Source organism: Tachyglossus aculeatus, chromosome 25 (genome assembly GCF_015852505.1).
Source record: "Tachyglossus aculeatus isolate mTacAcu1 chromosome 25, mTacAcu1.pri, whole genome shotgun sequence".
Lineage (NCBI taxonomy): Eukaryota > Metazoa > Chordata > Mammalia > Monotremata > Tachyglossidae > Tachyglossus > Tachyglossus aculeatus.
The window spans coordinates 1,380,604-1,395,065 of record NC_052090.1 but is presented as its reverse complement, the minus strand read 5'-3'; the positions used below and the strand labels follow the sequence as shown (position 1 = coordinate 1,395,065).

General features: G+C 45.7%; 1 protein-coding gene across 1 annotated transcript in view; it reads right to left on the bottom strand.

Moving 5' to 3' along the window:
* UNC80 (unc-80 homolog, NALCN channel complex subunit) overlaps window positions 1–13,194 on the bottom strand; it is a 146,648-nt gene extending 133,454 nt beyond the window's left edge. The window contains exons 1-3 of the mRNA XM_038766433.1: window positions 13,150–13,194; window positions 12,108–12,243; window positions 9,164–9,297 (exon numbers count right to left, since the gene is read on the bottom strand). Of these exons, the coding sequence (XP_038622361.1) occupies window positions 9,164–9,297; window positions 12,108–12,243; window positions 13,150–13,194 (315 nt within the window). The remainder of the gene's footprint in view (window positions 1–9,163; window positions 9,298–12,107; window positions 12,244–13,149) is intronic.
* Window positions 13,195–14,462: the final 1,268 nt, after the last annotated feature.

The following is a 14,462-nucleotide window of genomic DNA, read 5'->3' as shown; positions in this document are numbered from 1 at the left end:
CTGTTCTTCAAAATGGCTTATCTCTACAGTTTTCCCATGTTTCTACTGTTTAAAAGTGTCCCTGTTATTAGTTCATTACAAAGCTTACCAATAACTCGTCCAATTGAGTTCTTCATAATTGACAGTTTAAACACACAGACTGAAGCTGCCTGCTAGAAGAGAATCTTTACTTGCTGATTTATTCCTGGGACGTTGCTTCCCTGCTTTTTTATGGTATTTGTTAATTGATTACTATGTGTCAAGTACTGTTCTAAACTCTGGGATAATTACCAATCGATAAAGTTGGACACAGTAGCTGTCCCACATGGGGCTAACAGTCTAAGTAAGTAAGAGAAGAGGAATTCACAATTCCCCTTTTCAAAGCCCTGCTGAAGATGCAACTCCTCCAAGAAGCCTTCCCAGACTAAGCCCCACTTTTCCTCAGTACCTACTCCCTTCCTCCTCACCACAACTCACCCTCTTTGCTCTTCCCCCCTCTCCCCGTAGCACTTATGTATATATATAATTCTGTTTATTTGTATTGATGCCTACTTGCATTGATGTCTGTCTCCTCACCTCTAGGCTGTGAGCCTGCTGTGGGCAGGAATTATCTCCCTTCACTGCCATATTGCACTTTCCAAGCACTTAGTACAGAGCTCTGCACGCAGTGAGCACTCAATAAATACGACAATGAATGAATGAGCTGAATCCCCATTTTACAGTTGAGGAAACTGAGGAACAGAGAAGTTAAGTGACTTGGGCAAGGAAGCATGCTAAAGAAGTGGTGGAGCCAGAATTAGAACCCAGGTTCTAATTAGATTAGACCCGGGTTTGTGTTTTTACCACTATGCCATGCTGCTTTCCTTGCTGCTTGCAGACTGGATAGCCCATGGCTCTTATTTCCACTCTGGTGCTAATTACTGGAGATGGGCCTAGTTTAATCAGCTCAGGATGTTTTTAACAGTCCAGAACTTTGTACATTTGACTAGGAATTGGGCAATCTCTGCTGCTTTTAAGCATTTGGTAAATTTGTTCATGAGTTTGAAAGATCAAACTGCTTTAAATGCAGGTGTGTCTACTGCTGTCCTTTCTCCTTCCTTCTCATAAAAAATGGGACATTCTGCAAAATCTTGCTTTTCCATTTCTTTTAAATCTGCGTATGCAATTTACAGACTTACTTGAAAGGGTTAGAAAGAGAATAATAATTTTGAAGAATGAACAAAGCAATCCAAAAGGCCCACAGCTCTTATACACATATCCTAATGCTTTGCCATTTCCCCTATCTGTAATTTATTTTAATGTCTAGACTATATGCTCCCTGTGGACAGGGATCAGGTCTACCAACTTTATTGTACTGTCCCTCTTCCAAGTGATAAGGCAGTGCTCAATAAGTGCCAATGATTGATTGATGATGATGATGGCTTCATTATGTCAAATTGTTTCTTGGAAACTTTGAATTCAAACCGGGCCACTTCTAACTCCAAACTAAGGATCAAATTCATATTCTCTTTGAGTAGCAATGGTACTAATGGAGCCAGATGACATGTATGTGTTGAGCTCCACCTGTGTTCAGATCACTATATTAAGTACTTAGAAGAGTGCAATTGAATTTGAACACATGATCCCTGCCCTCCAAGAGCTTATGGGATGGTAAACTTGCCCTTGGTTCTCTGGCTGGGGCCGGGAGAGTGAGCAAGCAACCCCTAAACAACCTATCTGGAAAACTGAAGCCTCAGAATATGTTCTGGCATCTCCTATCCAAACATTTCAGAACAAAATATTCTGCCTATTAAGGTAGCTGGATAGTCAAGGCCAGAATATAATGCTGGGAGCAGGGTGTGTGTGTTTGTGGCAGGGGGTGGGGGTGGGGGCGGCGGGTGCTTAATGACTCTGATTATTTCCAGAAAGAAATAGCAACTTTTCCTTCCAAACAGAAGCAGTGTGGCCGACTGGAAAGACAAAGGACTTGGGAGTCAGGCGATCGGGTTGCTAATTCCGGCTCTGCCTCTAACCAGCCGTGGGACTTACTTAACTTCTCTGTGTTCAGTTTCCTCATCTGCAAAATGGTAATTAAATATCTGTTCTCCCTCCCACTTAGACTGTGAGCTCCACATGGACCAGGGACTGTGTCCAATATGATTATCCTGTAACTACCCCAGTGCTTTGTAAGTGCTTAACAAATACCACCATTATCATGCAATAATAATATTAACAGTGATAATAACCATAAATACAACACATCCTGAGGACAGAACATTGTCCCAGTCTTATCCCCAACAAGGTCATGGTGGAAATGTCTCTTCTCTTCCTGATCCTAAACTAATCTGAACCAGTTCTGGGTGATACTTTTACCTCATCCTGATAAAATGAGAGATAGAGAGCTTCAGAAGTGCTTTAAGGAACGGCATGGACTGAAAGTCAGAGGTCGTGGGTTCTAATCCTGGCTCCGCCACTTGCCTGCTGCATGATCTTGGACAAGTCACTTACCTTCTCTGTGCCTCAGTTACCTCATCTGGGAAATGGGATAAAAACTGAGAGCCCCATGTGGGACAAGGACTGTGCCTAACCCAACTTGCTTGTATCTTCCCCTGCACTCAGACTAGTGCCTTTCACATCGTCAGTGTTTAACAAATATCATTTAAAATAAAGAAAGTGGAGACAGCAGTTGTAGGTAACCCTCTTAAGGAATTTGGAGAGGAATGGTGAGCCCGTTGTTGGGTAGGGACCGTCTCTATGTGTTGTCGACTTGTACTTTCCAAGTGCTTAGTACAGTGCTCTGCACACAGTAAGCGCTCAATAAATACAACTGACTGAATGAGTGAATGGTAGGAGGGAGATGGGGTGATAATTGGAAGGAGCCATTGAGCCAAGGGAAGGTTTTAGCTAAGACATAAGGGGTATAAGACCATGCCAGAAACTTCCCTCTTCTGATTCCTCCAGAGGCCCAAACACACACACATCCATAATAATTGATATAATCATAATAGTAATAATTGTGGCATCTGTTAAGCACTTACTATGTGCCAGGCACTCTGCTAAGTACTGGGGTGGATACAAGCAAATTGGGTTGGACACAGTCCCTGTCCCACGTGGGGCTCACAGTCTCAATCTCATTTAACAGATGAAGTAACTGAGGCACTGAGAAGTGAAGTGACTTGCCCAAGGTCACACAGCAGACAAGTGGCGGACCAGGGATCAGAACCCATGACCTTTTGAGTTCCAGTCCTGTACTCTATCCACGATGCCATACTGCTTCTGAACATTTATAAAGTTCAAACAGGCACAATCTTTAAGTGCTAATTCAGTGTCAAATGGAAATATCAGATGATGCAAAACTAAACAGTAGAAAGCTAAAGGAAAACGTTGGGATTGAAGTAAATTGATCGGCTCCCAACAGGTTGAGCCGAGATTTCCGAAGTTCTGGGCTGGTGCGATCTTTTAAAATTCCAATTCCAGTTGGGGAATTGGGGAGAGTTGAAAGAGAAGGCACCTAACAGCAGGGAGCATGGAGGAGTGTGTGACCTTCTGGGAGTCAGAAGGGCATTTGTTCTAATCCCCGCACCACCACTTGTCTCCCATGTGACCTTGGGCAAGTCACTTCACTTCTCTGTGCCTCAGAAACCTCATCTGTAAAATTCATTCATTCAACTCATTGAGTCGTATTTATTGAGCACTTAACTGTATGCAAAACACTACACTAAGAGCTTGAGAGAGTACAATGGAACAATACTACAATAAGATGAAACTCTTCTTGCCCACAATGATCTTACAATCTAGAGTGGGGTGGGAGACAGACGTCAATACAAATAAATAAATTGCAGACATGTGCATAAATGCCATGGGGTTGGGTTGGGGGGAGCTAGTCAGGGTGACCTAGAAGAGGGTGGGAGAAGAGAAAAGAAGAGCTTAGTCTGGGAAGGCTTCTGGGAGGAGATGTGCCTTCAATAAGGCTTTGAAGAGGGGCAGGACATGGGCTAGTTGTCTGTGGTGACACAGGTGAAAGCAAGGCACAGTGAGAAGGTTAGCATTAGAGGAGCAAAGTGTGTAAGATGAGTTGTAGAAGGAGAGTAGTGAGGTGAGGTTGGAGGGGACAAGGTGGTAGAGAGCTTTAAAGTCAATGGTGAGGAGTTTTTATTTGATGAGGCGGTGGATGGGTAACCACTGGAGTATTTTGAGGAGCTGGGTGACGTGTCCTGAACTTTTTTTAGGAAAATGATCCGGGCCACAGAGGGAAGTATGGACTGGAGTGGGGAGAGATAGGAAGCTGGGGGATCAGCAAAGGAGGCTCATGCAGTAATCCAGGTGGGATAAGTTGAGTGATTGTATTAATGTGGTAGTGGTTTGGATGGAGAGGAAAGGGTGGACTTTAGCAATGTTGTGAAGGTGGGACTGACAGGAATTAATGATGGATTGAATATGTGAGTTGAATGAGAGAGAGGAGTCAAGGATAATACCAAGGTTATGGGCTTGTGAGACAGGAAGGATGGTGGTGCTCTCTACAGTGTTGGGAAAATCAGCGGGGAGGACAGGGTTTGGGTGGGAAGATAAGTTTTGTTTTGAACATGTTAAGCTTGAGGACGGGAGGACATCTAAGTAGAGATGTCTTGAAGGCAAGAGGAAATGAGAGACTGCAGAGAGGGAGAGAGATCAGGGCTGGAGTTGTAGATTTGCGTATCATCTGCATAGAGGTGGTAGTTGAAACCATGGGAGCAGATGAGTTCTCCAAGGGAGTAGGTGTAGATGGAGAACAGAATGGGACCCAGAACTGAGCCTTGAAGGACACTCACAGATAGGCAGAATTGAGATTGTGAGCCCCACGTGATTTGCTTGAATCCACCCCAGCACTTAGTACAATGTCTGGCACATAGTAAGTGTTTAACAAACACCACTTTTATTATCATTATTATTTTTATGGAATGATCAACCAATCAATCACATTTATTGAGCGCTTTCTGTGTGCTGAACTAAGCTCTTGGGAGGGTACAATATAAAAAGTTGGTAGAAACTTTCCCTGCCCACAGAGAGCTTACAAGTCTAGACGGGGAGGTAGAGGCTAAAATAAATAAATTATGCATATGTACATAAGAGCTGTGGGGCTGAGGGAACGGTGAGTAAAGGTTGTAAATCCAAGTGCAAGGGCAACACAGAAGGGAGTGGGAGAAGAGGAAAGGAGGGCTTAGTCAGGGAAGGCCTTTTGGAGGAGATGGGCCTTCAATAAGGCTTTGAAGGTGGGGAGAGTGGGCTTTGTCAGATATGAAGAGGGAGGGCATTCCAGGCCAGATAGATGAGATGGAGTTATCATGAGTATGTTGGAATTAGAGGAGCGAAGTGTGTGGTCTGGGTTGTAGTAAGAAAGCAGCAAGGGAAGACAGAAGGGAGCAAGTTGATTAAGTGCTTTAAAGTTGATGTTAAGGAGCTCATGCTTCATGTGGATATAGATGGGGAACGACTGGAGGTTCTTGAGGCCTGGGGAAACATGGACTGCATGGTTTTGTAGAAAAATGGTAGGGGCAGCCGAGTGAAGTATGGATTAAAGTGGGGAGAGACAGGAGTCAGGGAGGTCAGAAAGGAGGCCAATCCAGTAGTCATGGTGGGATAGGATAAGTGCATGGATTAATAATAATAATAATGATAATAATGGCATTTATTAAGCACTTACTATGTGCAAAGCACTGTTCTAAGCGCTGGGGAGGTTACAAGGTGATCAGGTTGTCCCACGGGGGGCTCACAGTCTTAATCCCCATTTTACAGATGAGGTAACTGAGGCACAGAGAAGTTAAGTGACTAATGTGTCACAAGTGATTAATGTAGTAGCAGTTTAGATGTAGAGGAAAGCGTGGATTTTAGAGATGCTGTGAAGGTTGAACCGAAAGGACCTGATGACAGATTAAATGTGTGGGTTGAATGAAAGAGATGAGTCATGTTTCGGACTTGTGAGATAGGGAAGATGGTAGTGCTGTCTACTGTGATGGGAAAGTCATGGGGTGGACAGGGTTTGGGTGGGATGATAAGGAGTTATGTCTTGGGCAAGTTAAGTTTGAGGTGTCAGCAGAACATCCAAGTCCTGATGGTAGGAGGAAATGCAAGACTGCAGAGAAGAAGAGAGATCAGGGTTGGAGGTGTACAGTTAGGAATCATCTGCATAGACGTGGTAGTTGAAGTTATGGGAGCAAATGAGAGGATCTACATCCTCAAGGGAGTGGGTGGGTGTACATGGAGAATAGAAGATGACTCAGAACTGAACCTTGAGGGATTCCCACAGTTAGGGGATGAGAAGCAGAAGAGGGAGCCCGTGAAAGAGATTGAGAATGAGTGGCCAGATAAATAGGATTAGAACCAAGAGAGAACTGTGTCAGTGAAGCCAAGGTTGGATAATGTTTCCAGGAAAAAGAGGTAGTCAACAGTGTTGAAGGCAGCTGAGAGGTCAAGGAGGATTAAGATGGAGTAGAGGATGTTGGGTTTGGCAAGAAGGAGATCTTTGGTGACCTTTGAGAGGGCAGTTTCTGTGGAGCAGCAGTGTAGACTGGACAGATTCAGTTCCAATGCTATTTTTATTCAATTTCTCTCTGGCCTGCCACCTTACTTACCATCAGCCTGTGGTATCTGCCCAGCTGAATTTTGGCCCTCACCATTTCTATCATCAGGGGAGTCTTACTCTAGTCAGGTTCCTCCTTCACTTTCTCACCATACTACTGACCCCTTCTCCTCTTTCTCTCCACAGTAGGTCGCTAACCCCTAACCCCAGCCCCTTTCATCTCAAAAACACTTACTCCTATTCTCCTTTCCCCTGTTACTTCCTTCTTGAACCGGTTACCCTTAAGTGGCTCCTTTCCCTCTGCTTTCAAACACACTTAGTCCTTAGCATTACTACAAACACTTCTCTGTTGCCCACAGTCCCGTTCAGCTATTGACCTTCCTGCCACCTCCCCTTAATTTCTTTTCCAAATGACCCAAAGATGGCTTGGTATGTCCATTACCTTCACATCCTCTCCACCAACTATCTTGCTGAGCTATTACAGTCTAATTTTCACTCCCTTCACTACTCCAAGGCTGCTCTAAACTGTTATGGGCCTGGCTCTACCAAATGCTTGTTGTTGACCTGGGGCAAGTCACTTAATTTCCCAATTAATGCCAATCAATCAATGGCATTTATTGAGCGCTTATTTTGTGCAGAGCACTGCACTAAGTGATTGGTAGTCCTGATTCCTGCCCTTAGGGAGCTCTTCAAGAATCCTCTTGATATCCTGGCTGCCTTTGACAACGTAGACCATTTTCTTCTACCTAGGGAGCCATCAGATCTTGATTTGGCTGGATCAAGATCCAGCCTGGATCTTGCAACAGCCTCCTCTCTGATCTCCCATCCTCCTGTCTCTCCCCACTTCAATCTATACTTCACGCTGCTGCCCGGACCATCTTTGTGCAGAAATGCTCTGGGCATGTTACTCCCCTCCTCAAAAAACTCCAGTGGCTACCAATCAACCTACGCATCAGGCAAAAACTCCTGACTCTCGGCTTCAAGGCTGTCCATCACCTCGCCCCCTCCTACCTCACCTCCTTTCTTTCCTTCTGTAGCCCAGCCTGCACCCTCCGCTCCTCTGCCGCTGACCTCCTCACTGTGCCTCATTCTCGCCTGTCCTGCCGTCGACCCCCGGCCCATGTCCTCCCCCTGGCCTGGAATGCCCTCCCTCCGCACATCCACCAAGCTAGCTCTTTTCCTCCCTTCAAAGCCCTACTGAGAGCTCACCTCCTCCAGGAGGCCTTCCCAGACTGAGCCCCCTCCTTCCTCTCCCCTCCCCATCCCCCTGCCCTACCTCTTTTCCCTCCCCACAGCACCTGTATATATGTTTGTACAGATTTATTACTCTATTTATTTTACTTGTACATATTTACTACTTCCCAGACTGAACCCCCTCCTTCCTCTCCCACTCCTCCCCCTCCCCATCCCCCCGCCTTACCTCCTTCACCTCCCCACAGAACCTGTATATATATCTATATATCTATATCTATCTATCTATCTATCTATCTATATATATGTTTGTACATATTTATTACTCTATTTATTTATTTATTTATTTGTACATATTTATTCTATTTATTTTATTTTGTTAATATGTTTTGTTTTGTTGTCTGTCTCCCCCCTTCTAGACTGTGAGCCCGCTGTTGGGTAGGGACCATCTCTAGATGTTGCCAACTTGTACTTCCCAAGCACTTAGTACAGTGCTCTGCACACAGTAAGCACTCAATAAATACGATTGAATGAATGAATGAATGAATGATTGGTAGTCATGATTCTTGCCCTCAGGGAGTTCTTCAAGAATCCTCTTGATATCTTGGCTGCCTTTGACAATGCAGACCATTTTCTTCTACCTAGGGAGCCAACAGATCTTGGTTTCACTCTTCTGTCCTCCTCCTAACTCTCCAATGGATTCTTCTCTATTTATTTTGTTGGATCTTCTTACTACTCTCTTCTCCTAACAAGGCGTGTTCCACAAGACTTTGCTCTGGACCCCCTACTCTTCTCCCTCTATCCAGATCCTCATCTGCTCACATTGTTTTAGCTACCACCTTTATGCAGCTGACTTCCTGATCTAGCTTTTATGTTGGCATTTATTAAGCACTTACAATGGTTGTATCAAGTACTACTCTAGGCCTGGGGTAGATACAAGTTTATCAGGCTGAATACACTCCCTGTCCCACATGGGGCTCACAGTCAGAGTAGGAGAGAGAAGGATTGAATCCCCATTTTATAGTTGAGGAAACAGAGGCACAGATAAATTAAGTGACTTGCCCCAAGTCAACAGCAAGCAATTGGCAGAACCAGGCCCATGCTCTTTCCACTAGATCATGCTATTCTCCCCCATTATTCAACTAGAACTCCCCACCCTGCCCATCCTTCCCCTCCCAGGAGACATCACCCACTGCAGGTCAGACTCTGATCAGCAAAGGCCCACAGCTATGAGAGACACCACTGGTCAGCCCAGTTTGTCTGTGAGGTTGGCTTAGTGAGGTTGTTCCTTCAGAATGAATCAAAACTGCTTCTCTGTTCTGAGAAGACCCACTCTCACCCTGCCCTCTCACTCCCAGTGGGGAGTCCCTTTGCTGAACAAAGGCTTCCAGTTTCTGGACGCTAATCGGTGTGGCTTCAGGCCATTGGGAACCTGTCAGCAAAGTTGGATTCGCTTACCATTAGAGGCTCTGTCCGAGGCCTGGGTAAACAGGCAAAGGTCTCTCGTAGGAAGGTGGTGATCTCGAGCAGAAGCTGGCAGGCGGCCATCTTCAGGGCAAAGGGACACCCGCATTTCGTGGGGTTCACTGTGCCTGTCGAATGAGATGTTCTTCAGTCAGGAGAGGGGCAGGCTGATGAACAGAACTACAGATGAGTTAAAAATGCAGCTAGCAAAGGAAAGAACATAACCAAGAAGAGTCATGTTCAAGGGCTTCTTAATTCATCCAAGAATAATCTACTCCAGGAATCACCCATCTCTCCCGTTATTCTGGAAGCAGTGCCTCAGGTTGGGTGCATCAGCAATGCTCTAGGGGAAGGGAAGTGGTACCAACATGGTACCAGAAATCCAGTAATACTTTCAAGAAAGTAAAAATGGCAATCTCTCCTCCTGTGAGGTCTCCTGCTTGGATTCAACCAGATCTAGGGGAACCATCCAGCAACCCTGAGGGATAACAGCAAAGATGGAAGAGGCAGCTCTAATGTTGGGGACAGTTTAGTAAGCTGATGCAGGAATGAGTTATAACTCACCCCAATTGGCTGATAATTGTTCCAGAGTAAGACTAATGTTGGACGGAATGGTTTTTCTGAATTAACGATTAAACCACTACTCAGAAATGAAACTAGCCAGGAAAGCACTTCATTAATCTGAAATCAGGAGTTGAACCTCAGCTCATTTCAGGAATGATGGGGGTCTCTGGCTCCATGTCTAGACCAGAAAGGAATACAAAAGAGAATGATGTCAAGGTCCATAATGGGGCCAGCTTGGGGGCCAGTTCCATGAAACGGTCCTTGGGGATCTCTGATTGCCCCATCAAACCCAATAATGACCCGTTGGGATCAGTTGGGAGATGAACTGGAATGAGAGGCAACTCTTCCTCTCAGGGTTCAGGAGATTCCCCTACAGAAATTCCCGCCTGCTTTGGGCTAAATGAAGAACAGAGCCATCGTGGATCCAGGCAGCAGAGGGAGACTCAGAACATAATAACAACACAAAAATGACAGACAGAACATTTTAAGAAGTCTCACATCCAGGGTGGTTTTCCCAAACTGCTGACTGTTAACAGATCATGTACAGAAATAGCAAAAGAGTGAATTCACCAACAACATCTTATTATATAAAGGTTTGAGGTCTGTGGGAGAGCAGTTTCTTAGATAATCTGCACTAGATTTTTTTGCCATTTCCCTCGTGACCCAGTTTAAGTGTCCACTTTCCTGATAAAAACAATCCAGGAACAAACATTCTACAATGAAGAGAGTTGCTAGTTGGGTTTCACCCTTGGCTGACACTCACCTGTGTGGGCTGAACAGTTGTAGGGGACGGTGTGAGAATAACCTGAAGCCCCCCCAGTAATGCTCAACGTGAGCTGATCTCTGGACAAATCTTGGGACTCTCCACTCCCTCAGAGAGGCCCCAGCCCAGACCGGGTACCAAACATTTAGTCCCGCTTCATTGAATGGTGGAAGGCTGTCTGGATTCTGAATGATCCCCTCACAGTTTGGGGTGGTTATCTAAATGTCAAAAGGTGGTAGTAGTGGTCTAAGGGGGAAAGGAAGTGGGGATTGTTTCATAGGGGCGCCTTATCTTGCCCATTCTGAGAGGGAAAAACCCTGAGAGATTTAGGGGGCCTGTGGACATCTTCAGTGATCTAGGCCCTCCTGAAGTGTTATTTTGAGCAGGAGAAGGGCTGAGGAAACTCTAGGTCCCTCACAAGGTGGGGAGAGAAAGAAGAAAACAAGAGGAAGAGGTGGAAGTAGAAAATGTCCCTAGAGAACACATCTCAGTTGTGGGTAGGGGATCTGCCCTTTGGCTTCTGTCACTAAGTGTGCTTCCCTCAGTTGGAGCTCAATAAATACCATTACTACTATAAGGAAACAACAGCAAGGTGATCTGTCTTCTTCCAGGAAAACTCAGGATCTCCTCTTTGGACCTGCTGCCAAGTCCTGCCTCTCTTTCCCTTCCCCTAACATGTCTCGCTTCCCGGGCAGACAGACCTCAGATCTAGGAATAGATTATTTCAGAAACCATCTTTTGCTCTGAATGGGTATAACCCTGACCCTTCTTCTGTTCGACAACAGTAGGTAGCTAGGCTCAGCTCGTTATACTGCCTGTATCCGTGGATGACCCCCTAAACACACCGTGGTCCCCCAGGATCATCGATCTACGGAGAGGGCACGTTCCCTGTGGCGTGTTTGCCACCACCCACAGAAAAAGGATCACCTAGCTATGCCTTCCACCTTCACAGGAATACGCTGATATTTCCTGGTGGTTCCCTTTATAAAAAGCAGTAGTTCACAAATACACAAACTAAGATGGTGTGACACATAGACACACGGATGGTGCTGGGAGAGGGATGTGTGGGGATTCATTTTTTTAAATTAATTTGAAGGGACTCATCCTTTTTTTCCAAGTGGAAATGCAGTACACACTGTACTTAAAAAGAGTTGGTGAATTGCTTTAGCGTTTTTTGATCCAACATTAAATAGTGCAACTTTCATCCATAATTTTTTCTACTTTTGAGTGGCTGTGGTGACTGGGGCTCCGGTTCCTTCTGTGACTCTTTGCCAGCCCTGAAATCATTAAAGACAATGTGGTAGTCATTTTCTACAGTTGGAATCCAGGGACCAAGGATCAGTCCAAGGACCACCAGCACATGTGTGGTGGCCAATCCAAAAGGCCCAGTTGGAAACGTGCTGCTCCAAGAGCAATTCATTTCCAACCCTACATTCACTCTGTCCTCTGCCAGGGTTCCTCCCAGGGGCTTCACGTCCATGCACAGTGAGGGGTGGAAAGGGAAGGTGCGATTCAGGGCAGGAAGATGAAAGAGAAAAGAGCAATACTATGTGCTCCCAAAGCAGAGGTTCTTACAAGCGGGAGCTCTTGTAGTAAAGGGATTCTCCTTACTGTCATCTAAAAAGTCTTCCTCCTCATCCTCCTTTCTCAGCCTCCTCTTGGTCTCCTCATCGTAAATGAGCCCCAACAGGCTGGCGGGACTCTCGCTCTCTGCGTGGCACAGTTGGTTCAGCCGGATGCCAATGGCCTGCAGCAGGGCAGAAGAGCGGGAGGGAACCCAAGCAGCATTAATAATAATAATAATAATGGCATTTATTAAGCGCTTACTATGTTCAAGGCACTATTCTAAGTGCTGGGGAGGTTACAGAGTGATCAGATTGTCCCATGGGGGGCTCACAGTCTTAATCCCCATTTTACAGATGAGGTAACTGAGGCACAGAGAAGTGAAGAGACTTGCCCAAAGTCACACAGCTGACAAGTGGCAGAGCTGGGATTTGAACACATGACCTCAGACTCCAAAGCCCATGCTCTTTCCACTGAGCCACGCTGCTCCTCCACGCTTACCCATTAGCCCCCAAAGCCCCCCCAGAAGACCCCAGGATCAGCCACTCTGGCGGGGAAGCATAGTCCCAGGTACGGGCAAGCCGTCAGGTGTTTTGGGACTGCGCATGGCTGTATAGCCAGTGGGAATTTTACCAGGAGTATTGTGATAATGGGGACAATACACTCCTCCTCTTACACCCAGGCTGCCAGGGAGCGGTTGCTGAATCAGATAAGATAACTAACCAGATGGAATTGGCCATCAACTATTCAGATTTTCCTTTCTATAGGGGGCTGTTAATCTGGAAGAATTTCACGCTGTGAGCAGCGGCTCATCTGCTAGATTTTTACCCATAGAAACATGCAGAGGCTTTCTGCAGTCCTCCAGAGGATGATTAGTGGGGGCAGTTTGAGAAACCACTGCTCGTGTGCTAATGATCTTGGAGATTGGATGAAAGTTTCCCTGTTCTTGTAGCCTTGTTTGCCACTAAGCGGACTATCTTCTGCAGGGCTTTGAGATAGGTGGCCACTGTTGCTGCACTCGATACCTTGCATTTGGTCTTTTCTTTGTTTTTATGTTGGTGACTTAATGGTAGTTGCCTAAAGGACACACTGGCCTTCGTGATTTAGTTTTCTGCTTTTTGACCATTCCTGCCATCTTTCTACAGTGTGCTGCCTAGGTAACAGAATAATTCAGTGATGCCAATCAGCTGCGACGTGGATGGAGACATTTGGCCTTTGAGGAAGTTTATCACCTGCTAAGAAGGAGCACTTGTTTCTAGACTTAGTGCAGAGGGCAGAGATCAATCAATCAATCAATCGTATTTATTGAGCACTTACTGTGTGCAGAGCACTGTACTAAGCGCTTGATCCCATCCTAACTTCGATGTTTTGTTTCCCGAACAGTTGGCTAATGAATAAGGAACCCCATTCATTCTCTGTGGAAAAGAGGACAACTTTCCCTTCATGGTCTTCCAGTTGACTGAGAGTTAACTCTTCTTCTCTCTGCTGACCCTGCCAGTGTAGTGATGGTAGTCACTCGTGGAGACACACTGTGTAGGAAGTGGGGAGGCAGGGAGGTCTAATGCATAGAGCATGGGATTGTGGGTCAGGAGCCCTGGGGTCTACCCTCAGATCCATTAATTAACCTCTCTGTGCCTTAGTATCCTCATCTGTGAAAAAGGGATAAAGTTTCTGCTCTCCCTCCCTTGTAGACTAAGAGCCCTATGTGGAGTAGGGACTAGCTCTAATGCAATTATTTTAATAGTGGTGGTATCTGTTGAGCACTTATTAGGTGCCCAGGAACTAGGGTAGATAAAAGATAATCAGTTCACACACAGTCTTTGTCCCACATCGTGCTCACGGTCTAAGGGGAAGGAAGACCAGGTATTTCATCTCCATTTTATGAATGAAAAAAAAAACAAAGCACAGAAAAACTAAGTGACTTGCCCAAGGTCACACAGCAGGCAAATGACAGGGCTGGGGTTCAAACCGAGGTCCTCTGACCCACAGGTCTGTGCTCTTTCCACAAGTCAAGGCTGTTTGTCTTTTATCTACCCCCAGCATTTAGCCTAGTGACTGCTGCATAGTAAATACTTAATAAACATATATTTCTGTTATTGTTGAGGGTCCAGGGGCTGGGCAGGACCCAGGTGATGATTTTGCCACAGTCCTCTATTTCGAAGTGAGGGGAACCAGAGAAGAGCACAGGTTCTGAGAATGAGGGAGGGACATAAGGACATTGCTTTCCCCATGGTAACTTCTGAGGTTGTGTGACATTGCCCTCAGGCAAGGAAAAATGTTCATGGCCTCGGGAAAAATTAATGTTAGGAGGGTATTAATGTCTGTCTCCCCTCTAGACTGTGAGCTCATACATTCATTCAATCGTATACTGTGAGCTCCATTAATTCATTCACTCAATCAGAT